At 48.6% G+C, this 19,247-nt stretch overlaps 1 protein-coding gene across 11 annotated transcripts in view; it reads right to left on the reverse strand.

The window, feature by feature from the left end:
- Positions 1-19,247, reverse strand: part of LOC119974723 (septin-5-like) — a 239,204-nt gene that overhangs the window by 147,934 nt on the left and 72,023 nt on the right. For 2 of the 11 annotated variants that reach the window (XM_038813888.1, XM_038813887.1), the window contains exon 2: positions 18,063-18,162. The exons of 8 other annotated variants lie outside the window; for them this stretch is intronic. Coding sequence is in view for 1 of the 3 variants with exons in the window: in XM_038813884.1 (XP_038669812.1) it covers positions 6,691-6,726 (36 nt within the window). In the remaining 2 variants the exon portion in view is untranslated. Of the gene's footprint in view, positions 1-6,690; positions 6,742-18,062; positions 18,163-19,247 lie in introns of those variants that run through there. One more of the 11 variants, XM_038813884.1, reaches the window with a different exon arrangement.

The raw sequence follows: 19,247 nt of genomic DNA on the forward strand, positions 1-19,247 counted from the left end.
AACCACAAACATGCTACAACACATCATGTGGAGGCAGGGATGCCCCAGGGAGTGAATGGCCAGAGAACTACCTGATCCCAGGGAACAGCTGTAGTCCAGACAGGTATTGCGCTTCCGGAAAGTATGATCCCATCACTGGTACGGATGCAGACACAGAGCCAGGATTTAACAAAGGGCGTGTCAACAACCTTCCAGCACCTGCAGGTACAGCTGGAGGAGTCCAGTCACCTTCAAGCACAGGATATGTTGCCGACAAGGCGTGGTACTCAGGCCAACACCAAAAGGGCGGCTTCCACGTTGGAAGGCCTGGACAAGACGTCAAAGTTATGTGTCAGGGCACCCAAGGCTATGGGCACACTGTGCTGTCCATGGTTGAAGCCAGGGACAAGAGACCCCAGTCACAGATGGACAGAGGTGGTGAGGGACAGGACAGAGGCGGTGAGGGACATGACTGAGGCGGTGAGGGACACGACTGAGGCGGTGAGGGACATGACTGAGGTGGTGAGGGACAGGACAGAGGCGGTGAGGAACACAACAGAGGCAGTGAGGGACAGGACTGAGGTGGTGAGGGACAGGACTGAGGTGGTGAGGGACAGGACTGAGGCGGTGAGAAACACAACAGAGGCAGTGAGGGACAGGACTGAGGCGGTGAGGGACATGACTGAGGTGATGAGGGACAGGACTGAGGCGGAGAGGGACACGACTGAGGAGATGAGGGACAGGACTGAGGGACAGGACTGAGGGACAGGACTGAGGTGGTGAGGGACAGGACTGAGGCAGTGAGGGACACGACTGAGGCGGTGAGGGACATGTCCCAGTCTTGCTGCGTCATGGCTGAGGCTCAGATGAGGGCGGGCAGCGTCAGTTGATGGTGGCACCTCCAGAGGTTACTCCATCTCACCTGCGTTGCATGGAGCAGCCCAGGGCCATCGAGAACCCCGAGAGAGGTGGAGGTGGTGAGGTCCATGCTGGCGCCGCCTGCAGGGGAGGTGCTGGAACACCTCATCCCTTCCAAATCCCTCCCACCTGATACTGATGGGCAGGGGGCAGAACAGGCTGACACTTTGTCACCTGGAAACGGCTGGACACATCCAGGACCTCCAGAGGATGAACGTCAATGGCATCACAGGGAAGAGGGCGGGACATGCAGCAGGTCGTCTCCAGTTCTGATGTGCTGTCAGCAGAAACACCTAGAAGGCACGGTAGGCCACAGAGATAAGGAAGATAGATGACACTTAGGCTGTCACAGTAGTAGTAGATAGATGATAGCAAGGGTTTGGGGCAGACCATTGTACATAATCACCATTAAACACTTTTGCACCACCAGTCCCGACCTGCATTTAACCTCTGTCTGACCTGTGTGAGGGATGGATGTTGTGTGTCTGTGGATGGGTGGTAGTGGTGGGGGGGGGGGGGGGGGGGGGGGGGGGGGGGGGGGGGGACCAGCGGCAGGGGAGTGGTTGTGGATGTTGGGGCAGGGTGCCCATGACACATGCATGTTGTTAGGGCCCTTCCTGTTGATTTCCTTATTTCCCCTTTCTTTATTTTTTGCCATTATCATTTTGATGCATGGATGATGAATGAATATATATCTTTAAGTCAAGCAGAGGAAATAATAAATGCAAAAATTACAAAAGGGAGCACTCTGCTAGCTTTGGACATCAAAACTCCGACTTTGTGGCACAGGAGAGGTGGGGCATGACTCGGTTCGATTAGTTCGCTGGTGGCCAATGAATTCGCCAAAAGGCCGTATTCTGCCCGGTAACAGGTGGTGATTAGATCCTGGGATGATTTTCCGAACCCAAGGAGCTGTGTGTGAATCCTGGACACTCAGAGGAAAGACCTGCTCTATTCTGCCTGCCTGCCTGCTTGTCTGTCTGCCTGCCTGTTTGTCTGCCTGCCTGTCTGTCTGCCTGTCTGCCTGCCTGTTTATCTGCCTGTCTATCTGCCTGCCTGTCTGTCTGCCTGTCTGTCTGCCTGCCTATCTGCCTGTCTGCCTGTCTGTCTGCCTGCCTGCCTGTTTATCTGCCTGTCTGTCTGCATGCCTGTCTGTCTCTCTCTCTAGAAGGCTTTATGTTGCTGTATTTCTGCGACAGTGAAAACCATTATAGACTGGAAATCAGAAAACCCGACCTGAAAGCCTGGTTTGAAGGAAAGGGCGCGCGAGAAACAATCATCTGAAACAAAGACTTTTATCCCTTTCATTCTTATTTTTCACCCCCTTCTCCCTTCTGTGTTTGTCTGTCTTGCTACGTGTGTGTGTGTGTATAGAAGGTCGGGCAAATTGAAGCGGGGGATTAGGAATTCGATAATAGTTAACCAGTTGTATTTGCTGCATATTTCATTGCAGTTTTTGCTGTAAATAAAAATTAAGTGTGTTTGAATTTACAAACCTGGTGACTGTAATAACTGGGCAACCAAGGGGCAAAGGCTTTGGGTATTTTTCGAGGAATTATTGGTTAATTTAATTGTGTGGTAACTCCGGGTCAAGTGTGGCTGGAATTGTGCACGTCCTAGCCCAGGGTACCAGAACAACGTCCCACATAGTGTCACCCCCAACAAGAAGTGGCAGGGCATGGGGCAGGGGGGGCAATGGCAGCCTGCCTTGTTTGACAGCCTCCCCAGTGAGTGGGCCGTAACCATAAACATCTCCCGAGTTCCTCCTGTTATGGGTCCAGGTTTACAGATCCCCAAAGTGCTTCATGGAGTTCAACCAACCCACAACTTTTAATAGATTGTGGTGCGGGAAGCACACGGCGTACTCCCCTGGTGTGATACAGCAGAAATGGACAAGTGGTTTTTAAAACAAAACAATGTTTATTCTATGAGCTCAAGTTAACCTTTTTAAACAAACATTGAATATCTTAACACCCATTACTTCAAAGATAACTCCAAAAGACTACAACACTAAATAATCCTTCAAACTGTTCCTTTAAACATCCAAAAGACTTCAAATCTTCAAAAATAGGAGCACATTAGGTTGCATTCAATATATTTACAGTCTTTGGATTGCAGAAAGCAATAGGCCAGCTCTGTGTTTCTTCATGCAGCTCACAGCAAAACACAGAGACACTCCCAGCTGCGTTCTTAAACTGAAACTCAAAAAGCAGAAGTGTGCTCAGCTCCCCCCATCCTCTGACATCACTTCAGTAATATGATCAGCCCAATTTCCTAAAGGTACATTGCTTCAACATCCATTTCTTAAAGGTACTCTCACATGACACTCCCCCCAGCCCTCCTCCAAGATATATGGATTTGTGAGAAGGATCTGGCAGCACACATGCAGGGGGGACAATGGAATGTCGTCCTAAAGGCAGGAGTGCCAGACAATAAGGAGCACCAGAGCTCACTTCATAGTGAGTCGCCATCATCCACTGTCCCGTGAACAAACCCACTGTTCCTGCCAACTCAAAGCCATCACCCTGTCATGATAGGATCCTCAGAGGGGAAAGGGGGAACTGTGGTAGTGGGAAGAAGTGACAGGCTATGGGAAATGTGGAGTGAAGGACTGAGGGACAGAAAATCGGAATTGATGGGCTGTGGGATAGGGAAGGGTTTAGGGGAAGGGGGATTCTGTATATGGGGTGGCGGGCGCGGGGGGGGGGGGGGGGGGGGGGACTTTGGAGAGGTGGGACAGGGCGGCGAAGCTGCCAGTGCCAGGCCTCCTAGTTGGTGAAATGGGAGATGATAAGATTGTCCTATGTGCGGCGGCCCTGGATCATACATTGGGTGACCTGCTCTGCCAGCCCAAGCTCCACGCCTGCTTCTTCCTGGACACCCTCCTAATCCTCCTCATCAGATGAGGCCTGCCATTCTTTTTCTTCCTCCGATGTGTTGCTCCTTTGCTGCACAATGTTGTGCATGACGCAACAGGGCTGCACAATGTTCAAGACCCTCCAGGGGCTATATTTGAGCATCCCCTGGAGCGGACCAGGCATCAGAAGCACATCTTCAGTAAGCCGATGCACTGTTGAATTATGCTCCCGATTGCTGCATGGGCTTCATAATAAGGGTCTCCGCATCGGTCTGGGGCCTCTAGACAGGGGTCATTAGCCATGACCTCAGCAGGTAACCCTTGTTGCCCAAAAGCCAACCCCTCACCTGAGGTATAACCTCAAAGGTGCCGAGAACCTCAGGGTACGCCAGGATGTATGCGTCGTGTTTACTGCCTGGGTATCAGGCATAAATGTGCATGATGTGCAGCTGATGGTCACACACCAACTGCCCATTCATGGAGTGGAACACCTTCCTATTGATGAAAGGTACCCCTTGTTGAGCTGGTGTTTGGAGGGTTCATGTGTGCCATCAACCACCTGGGGCATGCCAGTTATGGCGGCAAATCCTGCTGCCTGGGCATCCTGGTGGGCCTGGTTGATGTAGTACAATGCCTGGGCCTATATGGCATCCATCACAGCACGGATGTTTGCGAAAGCCCACACAGGTCCCCGCATGAGCCCTGGAAAGATCCAGAGGCATAAAAGCTCAGGGCGACTGTCACCTTGACTGCTACAGGGAGCAGGTGTCTGTTTCTATACCCCTGTGGTGCCAGGTGCGCTTCTACCTGGTACAGGTGGTACATGGTCTCCCTGGTGAGACAGAATCCTTGGCAGCATATGCAGCTCCTCGAAGGATAGGCACCGACGGTATACACATGGCCTGATGCATCGCCTTCTTTCCACTGATGCAGAAATATTGACTAATCCAGCGGGTATAACTCTCTGGATCTTAGAACCATAGATATAGCACAGAAGGGGGCCATTCGGCCCATTTTGTCCATGCAGACCCACAGACACCCAGGTGCCCTTTCTAATCCCACCTTGCTGCACATAGTCCTGCATCTTAGGTATTTAAGGTGCAGATCCAGGTACTTTTTAAAAGAGTTTAATGTCTGTCTCCACCACCAACTCAGGCACTACCAATTCCAGACACCCACCACTCTCTGTGTAAAAGGTCAAGCATTTACAAAGCCAACTTTGGGTCCAATTCACCACATTACCCTGTATCCCTTGGGCTTTTACTTTTTTGACCAATCTGCCAGGTGGGACCTTGCCAAATGCCTTACTGAAATCTATGTGGACAACATCCACTTCGCTACCCTCATCGTCCTCTTTGTCACTTCCTCAAAGAATTCAATCAAATCCCTTCTTCTTTGAAATGATACCTTGGGATCTTTTACATCCACCTGAGAGGGTAAATGGGGCCTCAGTTTAATGTCTCCTACAAATGACGGCACCTCTGACACTGCAGCACTCCTCCAGTACTGCACTGCACTGTCAGCCTCGGTTTTTGTGCTCAGAGCTTGAGAGTGAGACTTGAACACAGAACCTTGAGACTAAAGGAGGCGAGGGTGTTATCTGCTGAGTCAAGGCTGATGGCAAATGGAAGTGCAGGACAACTGGTAATCTCATGAAATTCCCAACAGGAACAATAATTATCCTCCAATGACCCCAGCATCTAGTTACACTAGAGAAGTACCTCAGTTAGTTTAGCAACAAACATTACACCCAGGATTTAATGAAGCCCACTGGAGTGGGCTAAATGGTGGGTGGACCTCATAATCGCAGGGGAGGTTGCATGGCCCATCCTTCCAGTGGGGAAACATTTAGTCAGCGGCAGGCGTTTGAATGTACATCTCTGATTTCCTCCCACACTGCCTAGATTCTCCATGCCCCAAATCCTCTCTGTGTGCTTCACACATCTGGCCTATCCCCCCCCCCCCCCCCCCCCCACCCACCACCCCTCCCCATCACTGTATGTCACTTTGTGGCTCAGAAGAGCACCGACAGAACATTGCAAATCTACATTCCAGATCTCATAGAAATCCCATTCTAAATTCACATTCCACTAGTGCATCAAAATACTTTACCCACACTGGAGAAGGAACCCCTGTGCTGTGTCAGGCAACACCGCAGCTCAAATGCATCCATAGACTCAAGAGAAGCATAATCTCTAAAAAAAAAAATACTTTCCAGCTTCCTCCCCACCTCTCCCAGAGACATCAACTTGCAGTCGTATGTTCCTTAAGCAACAACTGCCTTTCAACACATCACCCAAGGGTGTGGTCGCTTTGCATGAGCCTTAGACAAGGGGCGTTTGCAGCCTCCTCAACCACAGGAAGTGGTTGATTCTGGTCTCACTCTAAGTTCACAAGTGCGAACTTCCCAGCAGTAATGCCAGTCAGCAACGGGAACACTGGTGTAGCAGCTACTCAAATCCACAAGCTGAATACTGATCAGGGCGCGCTGATGTGTCAGTGGAGCAGATTCCGTAACAGGCTTGATCAATATGCAAGAAGTGGCATGAGGTGCATGCCAATGACTATAATACCTGAAGTGTGGATGTTCTGCTCCGTTGTTTATCATGTACAGTGCGTACAACAGTATGAAAAACACAGCTCGAGCCCCAACATTATATTAACCAAGTCGCAACCGCAAAATCTAAGCTGGGAACCCAGTCAAAACCCATCATTAATACCTACAGTTTTATATATTAGATTTTATTAATAGTCAGAGCTCCATAGACGAGATTTAATCGCTAATCATAAGGATATACACGCCAAAGATTTACCAGGAAGATTGCCTGGGTTAATTACACCTGGTAAAGGAAGTGCCGATACCTTCATATTTATGAAGTAATATAGAAGCAGCCGGTGCTGATGCTGGAGGAGAGAATTCATAACACTGCACATACCTCGACAACTCCAGTCATCTCTGTGTAACAAGCCATATTCCAAGTCAGTCTGTGTAATAAATCAATGGGCACTCTGAGGAGACAGTGCCTGCTGGTTCCCTAGCACTGCAGTGAGTCACAGCTCTCCAAACCTGGTACTACACAATCTCATTGACATATTCCCACCCACAATCAGCGACGGCATTGTGCATCCCAACAGTAGCCGGGCACAGGCAGCAAGGATGCTGGTCATATCTGAGTGGTAAAGGTGGAATAGGAATATTGTTAACCTCCAGCTTCTTTTAATCTGTATTGCAGCGGAAGCAACCGGCACTTGTTCTGAACAATGTAACCCCTTAACTGCTGAGCTTTACTTCACACAGTCTCTCAAAAGCTTCGCGTAATGGAAACAGATTCAGGGAAAAAAAGACGTTGGTTGCAAAGGCAACTAATTGCAACCAAATATTCCTAATGCAAAATTAAATGCTCACAGAACAACAACAGCCCAACAGGCCGAAGGATGTCCTTGTTGCAGAAATCACATGAAAAATATCTCACGCCCAGTAAAGGCATCATATTCCTAGCTTTCAAAAAACAGACTCTATCTGTGATAACCCTCACGAGAGCCAAGGGGTTGACCCGATTAATCTCCCCGTGAGGCTCGTGGAGCCCAAGCTTCCCCCGTTTCAGGAAGGTCGAGGGAAGATAAAAGGGAACGCGGCCAAAATTTGTGTTGAAGTATTTCAGGGCCCGCCCAGCCGCATACACCCTGCTTTGAAAAGTGGACGAGACGCTGGGCCAGCTGGAGAACTTGGAGATTGTAATGAAATGAAATGAAAATCGCTTACTGTCACGAGTAGGCTTCAAATGAAGTTACTGTGAAATGAACCCTAGTCGTCACATTCCGGCGCCTGTTCGGGGAGGCTGGTACGGGAATTGAACCGTGCTGCTGGCCTGCCTTGGTCTGCTTGCAAAGCCAGAGATTTAGCCCTGTGCTAAACAGCCCCTATTCGCCCATTCTCCCAGTCCAATTTGCAGAATGGGCGGCACCAATGGTCCGGGTGCTGGAGCCGGACAAGAACATTCATTTGTGCGGCGACTATAAAATGATGGTCAGCAGGGCTACCCGTTTGGACAGGTACCTCATGCCACGCGTGGAAGATTATTACTCAAAGTAGGTTTGGAGCCATTCTTTCTTGAACTTTAATATGAGCCATGCATACCTCCAGCTGGAGTCGGACAAGGCGGCCAGAAAATATGTCACCATTAATACCCACAGGGGATTGTATGTTTACACAGGGCTCTCATTTGGATTATCTTCTACATGTGCCATTTTCCAGGGGGTCACGGAAAGAATTCTCCAAGGGCTTTCCAGGGTGTCTATCTACCTGGACAACGCGTTGATTACATGCCGCCTCCGAGAAGGGACATCTAGACAATCTAGAAGAAGTCCTCCGCTAGATCATGGAAGTAGGGTCACCTCCAGAAGAATTGCGGACCAAGCAGCAGGAGCTCAATGTAGAGGACGGCATTCTCCTGTGGGAATTCACAGGAGTAGTCGTGAGGCGAGGCCGGAAAACCATTTTGCTGGGCTTGCACAGTGGACATCCGGAGGGTTTCCAAAATGTCGATGCTCACCTCGCGCTACGAGGGGCAGCTAGGACTGAATGGCGATATTGACAGGATGGTGCAGCAGTGTTCAACTTGCCAAGAGCACCAGAAGCTCCCACTATCAGCCAAGCTCCACCCAAGGGAATGGCTGGGACACCTTTGGGTGCTTTCGCCGACTACGCCAGGCCCTTCCTGGGGTCAGCGTTTCTGCTGCTGATGACGGCCTATTCAAAGTAGATGGATGTGCACCAGGGGCCTTCCACCACTTCCTGAAACACCATAGAGAAACTAGACCAATCATTCAGCATTGCTGGTAACCCAGATAATGCCACCCCCTTCACAAGTGAGGAATTTCGGAAGCTTATGCAATCTAATGGGGTGTAGTACATTCGAACTGCCCCACATCACCATTCTACGAACAGTCTCGCTGAGCGGTCAGTGCAAATCTTTCAGAGGGGCATGAAAAACAAATCACGGGAACAGTTGAAACAAAACTGGCTTGTTTTTTTATTTAATTATCGGGTCACGTCGCATGTTACAACTGGGGTAGTGCCGGCAGAGCTACTGGTGGGCTCCGAACCCGCTCAAACTTGACATTTCCCAACCTTGTTGGGAAGGTGGAGAAGAAACAACACTTCCAGCAGAAGTACCATGATCACCAGAAGCAAAACAGAGCATTCAAGACATGAGACACAGTATCTGTCTGGAATTTTGGAGAGGGCGCCCAGTGGATACCGGGGACCATAGTGGAGAAGACAGGACCAGTCTCCTAGACTGTCAGAGACAGAGGACAGACTGTACACAAGTACGTGAACCATCTCAAAGGCAGGAAACCTGCACCAGAGGTAACCCCGCCAGATGAATCCTCTATCCAGCAATGAGCTGGATTCTCATCCTCGAGGCAGGTAGCGGATGCCTGGGAGTTTCCTGGCTCAGCTGTCTGTCTTCCTCAAGAGAAAGTAGCTGCAGGGCAGAAACTTTGTTCTGGGATGGCGTGAATGCCGGAGTCAAGCCAGAAACAGTCGAGGTGGCCACTGGGGCTGCTGAGTGCTGAGGAAGCTGGTGCAAAGGTCATTATCGCCAATGCACAGCATTGGCTTTCAGCTGAGCCATTCTGGTGGACAATACCAGTTTTGGTCATGTGACCAAAACCGGCTTGGGAAAAAAATTAGTTTTTAATCTGAAGACCCAAAAGACCTGAGCAGCCCACAGAAAACATCGAAAGAGACAGCCATCTGCTGAAAATGACAATGTTATCTCTATCTTCGACGGCCTGGAGGCCAAATTTCTCAAGTGGAATTCTCCATCGACGGGATCCTCCCGTCCACCGGCAGTGCAGCCACGCCTGTGGGTTGCCTGATGATGGGAGTGGCCAAAATGGGGAACCACATTGGCAGGCTGCAGGAACGGAGAATCCCGCTGCCGGCCGGGAGCGCGCCGCACCGGAAAATGCGGCTGGCGGTCCTAAGAATCCTGCCCCTTAAATGAACCACCCAGCCTGATTCCAAAACTCCCAAGTCCGCCTATAAAGAAATGTGACCTCTTGATATGAAAGCCACAAGTGCCTAGCTTTGTGACCTGCTGAACATTAATCTCTTCAAGGGAATCCTGTAACAATCCAAATATCTGACTTCAGCTATTTAATCCCATCTGTACTACAACTCAGTGGAAAAAGACCACTTTCCTTATTGGATAGCTGCTGATCTGCTATGAACTCAACATGTGAACTATGAACTGATCTTTCAGTTTACAATTTAAATGTGTACCATTTTCTTTAACTGTGCCTCCCTTATGTATGAGTAATTCGCAAAGCGTTTAAACTTTTGAGTCAACTGTGAGAATCAATAACTATTTTTATTTAAACCCGCAAAAGTCTGCTGTTCGTTCTTTAAATTGACCGCACACTAAAGGGGGCTTTGAAACACACAGGTCGATAATATCCATGTCAGATAGCCAGGTCTCCGACTTCGGGGGCTTTGAGTCCCTCCATGCTAATAATATCCGTCTCCGGGCTACCAGGGAAGCAAAGGCCAGAACGTCTGCCTCTTTCTCCTGGAATCCCGGATCTTCCGACACCCTAAAAATCGCCACCTCTGTACTCGGTGCCACCCTTGTTTTTAACACCGTGGACATGACAACTGCAAACCCCTGCCAGAATCTCCTAAGCTTAAGACATGTCCAGAACATGTGGACATGGTTCGCTGGCCCTCCCGCACACTTTGCACACCTATCCTCTACCCCAAAGAATTTGCTCATCTGGGCCACTGTCATGTGAGCCCGGTGAACGACCTTGAATTGTATCAGGCTGAGCCTGGCATATGTTGCGGACGCGTTGACTCTACTCAACGCGTCCGCCCTAGACCATCCTCTATCTCTCCTCCCAACTCCTCTTCCCACTTGCACTTCAGCTCCCCAGTCTGCGTCTCCTCCCAACTCCTCTTTTCACTTGCGCTTCAGCTCCCCAGTCTGCGTCTCCTCTGACCCCATAAGTTCCTCGTAAATGTCAGAGACCCTCCCTTCTCCCACCCTCTGTAAACTACCCTGTCCTGTATCCCCCTTGGTGGTAGGAGCGGGAAGGTTGAGACCTGCCTGCGTAGGAAGTCCCGCACCTGCAGGTACCTTAATTTGTTTCCCCCGCCAATCCAAATTTCTCCTCCAGCTCCCTCAAGCTAGGAACGCTCCCGTCTATAAACATATCCCCCATCCTCTCAATCCCTGCCCTCTGCCATCTCCGGAACCCCTGTCCATCCTTCCTGGGGAAAACCGGTGATTATTACAATTGGAGACCAAACCGATGCTCTCAGGGCCGCCACCACCACGGGGCTGGTGGAGTACCGTGTCGGCGGGAATGGCAGAGGTGCTGTTATCAACGCCCCTAAGCTTGTGCCCTTACATGAAGCAGCCTCCATACGCTCCCATACTGACCCTCCCCCCACCACCCACTTCCTGATCATGGCTATATTCACTGCCCAATAGTAGTAACTGAAGTTTGGTACGAAATTAGTTGAGGATACAGTGGGTCGACCGGGTAGCACTCGCGACAGTGAAGAGGAAGGCATCGGCAACGTGGCCGTCAGACAAGAAAGCACACAAAGACAGGGTAGGAAGCATCGAGTTAGAAAATTGAAAAAGTAGTTGCTCAGAGAAGACCAGCAAGAAAACTGTTCCCAGGGCGCATCATGTCAAAAGGCTAAAGAAGTTGGTGATACAAAAAGGCCAGAAAACCAGTCTTCCGAACGTTGAAGCAACATCAAGCAGCCGATCAAAGTTCAGAAGACCAACGGGACAATGTGGTTGTGAATATCCAATAAGCTGTGCACAAGGGACAGGTTTTACATTATCAGGCATATCATGTTGTGTGAAGCACAGTTGCATTTGTACATATGACATGTTTAAAGCTATGATGCAGATTATGTTTGTAAGATACAGTTACATTTGCATGCAACTGTTAACAGCTCCAGAGGAAGGGGTGTGCGGTGATATGCCTGATCACAGTTCTGTATATAGTTAGCGATGCAACCCCCAACCAACTGGTGGCATAACAGATCTATCTAGTGACTCGAGACACCCACCAGTTGGTAGTAAGTTGTACAAGAGGACAGTCACACTTAGAGTAGCTCCTCGAGAATTCACTAAATTTATTTAGTAGCCATCGTCTATATCAGGGGTGGGCAAACTTTTCCGTGCAAGGGCCACATTCAGAAATTCACAATTTTAAAGGGCCGCATAGTATATTAAGTAAAATAATTAATATTTAAAATAGCCAAAATAAAAGGTTTTTAAAGAAAAAAAAAGCAATTAATTTTTATTAATTAATATTTTAAAGTAGAAACTTTACATGAAACACATTTATTTGAAAAACAAAGGAACTCAGTTTAAAAAAAAAGCAATTAATTTTTATTAATTAATATTTTAAAGTAGAAACTTCACATGAAACACATGTTGTGCCGAGCAATGATCGCCCTACTCAAGTCAACGTATCCACCCTATACCAGTAACCCAACAGCCCCCCCCCCATTAACCTTAAATTAAAAAATAAAAATAAAAAAAATTTAAAAAAAATGTTTTTATGACTTGATCTTGGTGGGCTGCATAAAGACCTTTGGCGGGCCGCATGCGGCCCGCGGGCCGTAGTTTGCCCACCCCTGGTCTATATTATCATTTGTCAGTTATCTTTCCACGTGTTTGTTAATAAATCACCTTTATAGTTAAAGAATTAGATGTTCTATGTGCATCAGTATCATGGTCATAACACAGAACACAACAGAAGAGACTTGCCCAACTTGCAACCATTGTGGCAAGTCTGCTCTTGTGAAGGTGGACTGTCGGCATGGCCAGAGTGGACCAACAGGGACTCCATAGTTAAACCCTAGCAAAGTCTATGTTTAAATGTTACAGCAACTGACCCAGGATTTTTTGTTGAAAGGGAAAATGATCCCTCGCGTTTTTAAAAAGCCAGAATAGGAACTTAGGATTCTCAGGATACTGACTACTGGAAAACTCTGCTCATGGCAGGAGATGGAGATTTTCCACCCAGAATCAGAATGGATGCCAAAATCCTAATTAAGGCACGCACTGGAGAATGTAGAGAGCTCCCTCCAGAAAAAATATACTTGCAGAGTAAGCCAGTTAGAGCCCGAGTTCTACCATCCAGGGTGTAGATATTTTATTAGGTAATGACTTAGCCAGATGTAAGGTATTATTCCCAGAACAGTCCACAAAATATTGGGAAATCTGAGGGAAATAAGCAAAGTTCTGCACGCACAGAGAGGGCTATGGAATTCCCAAAGATCCCATGGGAGGCGATAGAGCCTGTGGAATTTAACGGGGCAAATTAGAGCCAATAGAAAGTATAGGAGCAGAGTCAAAAGCAGCAGAAGAGAATGTACCAGAGGAATGGTCTGGGGAAACATCTTCCAAGATGCAAATAGGGACGTAGAAATTTCCTAAAAAGGACAGCAAAAAATGAGGGAGATGCCTCACCCAGTTGAAGTGCCACTGGAGAGTGCAGCAGAAGCTACACAGCCACCTGAGGATGTGGGAAAATTTGGTGAAAAACTCATTCCTGAAGAAAAGGACAAGCGCAACACTCCAAGACCAACAACACTTGTGAAAACCACAAGGAAAGCAAAAAGCAAGTCAGTGTGAATTTTCACACAAAGGACTTCAATGATCAGGTTCTAAGCTGAGTGGTAAAGTGAACGTTATTTTATTACGGTCACAGAAGGTCTGCTTACAGCATAATAATAATATAATAATCGCTTATTGTCACAAGTGGGCTTCAATGAAGTTACTGTGAAACGCCCCTAGTCGCTATATTCCGGCGCCTGTTCGGGGAGGCTGGTACAGGAATTGAACCTGCGCTACTGGCCTTGTTCTGCATTATAATTTAGCTGTTTAGACCACTGTGTTAAACCAGCCCCAGCAACGAATATATTTACAGAGTACAATTCCACTGGGACAACCAACATGCTGGTCCCTGTCCGGGTCGGTCTTTATACTAAGTTATTATGAGCCCCAGTTGGGCGGGTCGCTACCCACTAGCGGGGAAGCTCATATTCCACGGGTCCCACAGGGAGATCAATCGGGGTATTCCCTGTGGGCCTCGTGAGGGTTATTACACCCCCTCCCATGTCCAGACGCTCCCCCTCTACCACAAACCGAGGAGGCCTTCTGTGCCGCTTTGCACACGGTTGTGCTTCAGCCAATGGCGGATCTGAGTTGGGTGGCGAATAATGGTTTATAGACCACCTTTTACGAGCCGATCTCCAGAGGGCTATTGCTGGGGGTTTGGTTCTGGTCACAACGTTGTCCACAAGTGCGGACACTTTGGTGTCCATCTCTGAGCCGTAATCGTCATCATCTTGACGGTTCAGGTTTTGAGCCACAGCAGGTTGCACGCCTTGGCTAAGGAGTGGTCCATGAGGAGGTGGAGGTACCAATGCCCTTGGCTGGGTGTCCTCTGGGTTGGGTTCTCATCTTTAAGATGGTCGATACGTTTGCGCAAAGTCTTCCCTTGGATTTTGACCTTATCTGATACGGATTTGATTTCTTCAACATAAGCCCCGTTTCCGAAGTTCTCAACATAGAAAGCATCTCCAGGTTGAAAATATCTCCCCAGCACCCCGTGGTCATGATACTTTCATTGCACATCTTTCTGCTGCTCGACTTTTCTGCCCAAACTTGGGAAAGTCAGACTCCAACTCAACCGAGTTAAGAGTTGCTGGCCCATCAGAAGCCCCGCCGTGCTACCCCTGTCATTGCATGTGGCCTGGTCCGATAGTGAAGGAGGAACTTCACCAGTCAGGTGTCCAGGGATCCCGTGGTTTATTTCCGTATGGCCCGCTAAACCATTTGAGGACGGGTGATATGGGGCGGTCTGGATGAGTTTTATTCCGTTTGTGCGTATGAATGTGGAGAGCTTCTCGCTCGTGAACAGGGTCCTGTTATTGGTGACCAGCACCTCTGGAATTCTGGGACGCTGTCTTCGGCGTCCAGCTCCTGCTGTTTCAAAACATAGGACTGGCGAGGGGTGTCGCCTGTAATTTGCCATGCAGTAAAATGTGGCGAATCTTAGTGAATGTGGGATCTCTCTGCATCCATGGGCGTATCTCTGTGGCTGTTACTGGCAGAGTATCCATGAATTTTAAAGTTGCCATGATGTGGTCCACTATTGGTGGAGAGACGGGACTCGCAGGTAAGCGGAAGAGAGCTGAGGGCGTCGGCATGTGCTATTTGGATACCTGGGCAATGCTGTAAAGTGCATTCATACACTACGGCCAGCAATAGAGTCCAGTGCTTAAATCCAGGGCTGGGGCTATGGAGGACGGGCGGTGGGGGGCGGGGGGGGGGGGGGGGGTGCAATCCCATGGCTTCCTTAAAGGGACCCACCCAGTTGTAGCTTATGGTCTTTGATAATAAAAAAGAGCCGCATGTAGACATATCGATGGAACTTCTTTACGACAAATGCGGTGAATAGGGGCTGGTTTAGCACAGTGGGCTAAACAGCTGGCTTGTAATGCAGAATAAGGCAGCAGCGCGGGTTCAATTCTCGTACCGGCCTCCCTGAACAGGTGCCGGAATGTGGCAACTAGGGGCTTTTCACAGTAACTTCATTGAAGCCTACTTGTGACAATAAGCGATTATTATTATCACAGCCAAGTCTTCGTTTTTATCTGCGTACGGCGGCGTTCCACATCGGACAGATTTCAGGGCGCTCTGTGCCATTGTCACATCTATGGGATAGTACTGGCCGGATGCCTCATGGAGGGGCGTCACAGGTGAGAACGAGTGGCCGGGATGGATCATGGTGGGCCAGCAGCTGGGAGGATGACACCCGTCTGTTCACTCCTGCGAATGCCTCTTGTGGGACACCCCAAGCCCATATTTGTTTTTTTAACAAGACGTGAAGAGGTGCCAGCAGGGTGGTCAAGTTTGGAAGAAACTTCCTGTAATCATTTGCAAGTCCCAGAAATGATCTCAATTCCGTGGCATTTTGTGCAGTCAGGGACGAAAGAGAAAATGCTGGAAAATCTCAGCAAGTCTGGCAGCCTCTGTCGGGAGAGAAAAGAGCTAACGTTTCGAGCCCGATGACTCTTTGTCAAAAGCTGGTGCACTCCAGGCTTCTTTTATGGCCTGAACGTTCTCCTCCACAGGGTGCAAACCGTCTTTGTCCAGCCGATAACCCAGGATGTCACAGCCTTAGCTTGCCTCTTTTTAGGTGGACGCCTACTTGGAACAATCATCGGATGACCTCGTCTAAATTGTCCGCGTGGCCCCCCCAGGATGAGAACATCATCTAAATATACCACCACTTTGGGTAGCCCCTGGCACATGCCTTCCATCACCCTTTGAATAATAGTGCAGGTGGAAGAGACACCAAAGCGAAAGCGAGTGTATTCGAACAGCCCCCTGTGGATATTTATGGTCACATACGTCAGTGATGCGGTATTCAATTCTAATTTAAGGAATGCGTGGCTCATATCGTTTTGCATACCAGTCCTCCACAAGTGGAATCGGGTAACGATCCAGGTGGGATTCCCTGTTTGCAATCAGTTTATAATCCCCACTGAGGTGAACTGACTTGTCCAACTTCATCACTGAGAGCACTGGTGTCGCCAATTCTGCAAATTGCACAGGGCGTATGATGCCCAAACTCTCCAAATGTTGCAATTCAATAACCACTTTTGTGAGCAAGGCGAAGGGGACTGGTCGTGCCCTGAAATATCTGGGCTGGGCCTCTGGGTCCCAGTAAATACATTCCTTGGCTCCTTATATCTGGAAATCTGCAGCCAATCAAATTGGAGTTTTCACTGCCAATCATGACCCAACAGGCTGGGTCCCAGCCCTTGCACCACTATCAAAGGTAGCCGGACTGTGTCTTGCCCATGGGTCACCAGGGGTCATGGTGGTTCCAATGATGGGTAATGCTTCCCCAGTGTACATTACTTAGTTGCACAGGTTCAGTGTCAGGATTCCTGTGCAAAGTCGGCAGAAGGTCTGCTGACCAATGATGGAGACGGCAGGCCCTGTGTCTATCTCGATCACTAGAGAGTGATCATTTACTTGTAGTTTTACTCAAATCGGTGCCACTTTCAGGCTTTGATGCAGTTCATGTGCAAGGCCCTGGCTCGAGGCGACCTCATTGTCTGTCCAGGGGGTGTGTTCTCTGCAAATTCTGGCGGCCTTGGTAGCCGCATGTTCTACACCCACAGGCTTGGCAATGTTTCTGAAACTCCCCCACGTCCTCAGGGGAGGTGCCCCGCCAGTCCGTGGTGGCCCCTGAATGTTAAGCCCGGACATGGGATGGTACTCTTGGTTGTGGTTTTGTTAATGATCTGGCCTATCGAGCGCTGCCCTGGGATGCCACTGGACTCACTACTTGAGTCGAGCAACACAATGGACACTGTAGTCCATGGAACCTTGGGAGTTCCTGAACCCCTTTTCCTGCTTTCTCACAGGACAGGACTAGCTCAATGGCTCTCCAAATCCAGCGTAGCCTCCGCTGCGTGGTCATGTTATTAGTTCCACACACCAACCTATCCCTCAAAATCTCTGAAAGGGGTGACCCAGACTCGCAATGCTCAGCCAGCCGTCAAAGTCGAGTCAAGAAATCCGTAACGGACTTCGCCAAAGCCCAAACCGCATTGCTGAACCGGTACCATTGCATGATTACAGATGGTTTCTGGTCATAATAGTTGGACACCAGCTCCATGATTTTGAATCCAGAACAGCTGGGTACGAGACTTTTTATAATTCTGTTTATAAGGCTGTGGGCCTCGGAGATCAGGCGGCATTTAAAAATGGCATCCCGATCTCTCGCTACAATGGGGGATTTCTGGCAAGCGGAGCTCCCCACTGAATAAAGCGGGGCGATGTGCGACCTCGGCCACATGTTCCCCGTTCAGGCCCCTTATTCAACGCAAGTCACGCTGAATAGACATGTGTTTCTTGGCACTGTTAGTGCCGGGAAACATGCGGCTAAACACACTCGCCAAGGGACTTTGTTTCCTTTTGGGAAAATCGCGCCCAAAGTCTTTGGTCTTTGCATGGCCAATAAATGCAGTTGTAAATTTAAACACAATTTTAAAAATAACAATAATTATGATTGAATATGCAGCAAATACAGGTTAACAATGATCTAATTCCGAACCCTCCCCCCCCATACTTTCCCCACCCTCTGCACATATAAAAGTCTGACAAACACAGAGGGGAAAAGAGGGGTGTAAAATAATGATAAATGAATAAGAATCTTTGTTGCAGATGGGGGTCTTCTAGCACACCTTCCTTCAATGTAGACTGTCATTTCGGGATTTCTTCTTTCAATCGATAATGATTTTCACTGCAGATTAATTCAGGTCTCTGTACAGCTATGCAGCATTTCTGGAGAACGAAAGAGAGAAAAGAGAGCAGGTCTTATCCTCTGAGCGTCCAGGAGTCAACTGACTTTCTTTGGTTCTCTGAAAAATCATTCCACATGGGCAGGATCCAATCACAGCCTGTTACCGGGCAGAACACAGCCTTTTGGCCAATTCATTGGCCACCAGCCAACAAATTGAACCAAGTCCCACCAATCTCTCGGGTGCCAAAAAGTCTGAGTTCTGCTGTTCAAAGGTTAGCTCAGCGTTCTCTTTTGTAACTTTTGAGTTCCTTTCTTCCCCTGCTCGACTTAACGATACATGTCCATTAAGCATCCATGGATCAAAATGATAACAGCAAAAATAAAGAAAGGGGAAAATGGAATCAACAGGAAGGGTCCATACACAGTCTATAAATCTGGAATTAAAAAGATACTCACGATAATAGTGATCATGAAATTGTTGTCGATCATCATAAACACCCATCTAGTTTACTAATGGGCTGGTTTAGCTCAGTGAGATAGACAGCTAGTTTCTGGTGCAGAACAAGGCCAGCAGCGCGGGTTCAATTCCCGTACCAGCTGAGAATTCTCCCTCCATGTACCCGAATAGGCGCCGGAATGTGGCGACTCGGAGCTTTTCACAGTAACTTCATTGCAGTGTTAGTGTAAGCCTACTTGTGATAACAAAGATTATTTATTTATTTAATGTCCTTTAGCAAAGGAAATCTGCCCTCCTTATCTTGTCTGACCTACATGTGACTCCAGACCCACAGTAATGCCCTCTGAAATGCTCAGCAAGCCACCCAGTCGTATCACACCGTTACAAAGTATAGAAAAAAGGTAGAAACAGGACTGACCACCTCGCATCGGCCAAGGTGTACACCTCAGGGACTGCAGTGGTTCAAGAAGGCAGCTCACTGCGACATTCTGAAGAGAAATTAGGGATGGGCAATAAATGCTGGCCTAACCTGCGATGCCCACAATTTTCAAAAACTTTTTTTTAGAAATTTTCAAAAAATTACCAAACTAACGTTTGTGTGGCCTTTGTGATGAGCAATACATGTGAAAATACAATAGATTTTAAAAAATAACCGAGAGTTAAAGGACG

The sequence above is a fragment of the Scyliorhinus canicula genome, chromosome 12 (genome assembly GCF_902713615.1).
Source record: "Scyliorhinus canicula chromosome 12, sScyCan1.1, whole genome shotgun sequence".
Classification (NCBI taxonomy): Eukaryota; Metazoa; Chordata; class Chondrichthyes; order Carcharhiniformes; family Scyliorhinidae; genus Scyliorhinus; species Scyliorhinus canicula.